The sequence below is a fragment of the Camelina sativa genome, unplaced genomic scaffold (assembly GCF_000633955.1).
Source record: "Camelina sativa cultivar DH55 unplaced genomic scaffold, Cs unpScaffold00566, whole genome shotgun sequence".
Taxonomy (NCBI): domain Eukaryota; kingdom Viridiplantae; phylum Streptophyta; class Magnoliopsida; order Brassicales; family Brassicaceae; genus Camelina; species Camelina sativa.
The window spans coordinates 48,059-48,690 of NW_010921733.1; the positions used below are offsets into that span (position 1 = coordinate 48,059).

Consider the following 632-nt stretch of genomic DNA (forward strand, 5'->3'; position numbering starts at 1 on the left):
CCTAAAACAGCCAGCCTCCAGCAGCAGGAGCCGGAACCGGAGCTAGCTCTTCTTCCTTTGCGTTCGGAAGATATGGCAGAATCTCGCAGCAATAGAGCGGCCGTTCAGGCTACTAACGACGATGCATCCGCCAGTAAATTGTACGCTCTTTCTCATCCGACTTCCTTTTCTTTTCGCTAATTTAGGGTTTCTTCCTAGATTCTCTATGGTTTGGTTGCTGCTTGTTGTTATGGATCTCTGAGATTTGAATAAGAGGTTTGCTTTTTTTTTGTTTTTTTTTCATTTTAAATAAGGTCTTGTGTCAAAAAGGGATATATGAACGACGACTATGTTCACCTCTTTGTGAAAAGGCCTGTTCGAAGATCTCCCATCATTAATCGAGGTTACTCTCATTCCCATTAATATATGAGTGGCTATGTATCTTGTTTGTCTCACCCTAGTCCTTACCGGTGTTTTTTTTTTGTTTCCTAGGTTACTTTTCCCGTTGGGCTGCCTTCCGAAAGCTTCTCTCTCAGTTTCTAGAAAGTTCTTATCAAACAGCTCCAGCCAAGAAACAGATACTCTCACTCGGAGCTGGCTTTGATACTACGTTTTTTCAATTGCTGGTGTGTCTTTTTTTTTTTTTTTTTTTT

General features: G+C 41.1%; 1 protein-coding gene across 1 annotated transcript; it reads left to right on the top strand.

The window, feature by feature from the left end:
* Window positions 1-605, top strand: LOC104773526 (leucine carboxyl methyltransferase 1; the record flags this gene model as incomplete). The annotated part of the gene is given in 3 exon segments (XM_010498160.2): window positions 1-140; window positions 294-382; window positions 472-605. Coding segments are annotated over 3 exon segments (291 nt in total), but the record flags the coding sequence as incomplete, so codon positions are not given.
* Between the last annotated feature and the right edge of the window lie 27 nt (window positions 606-632).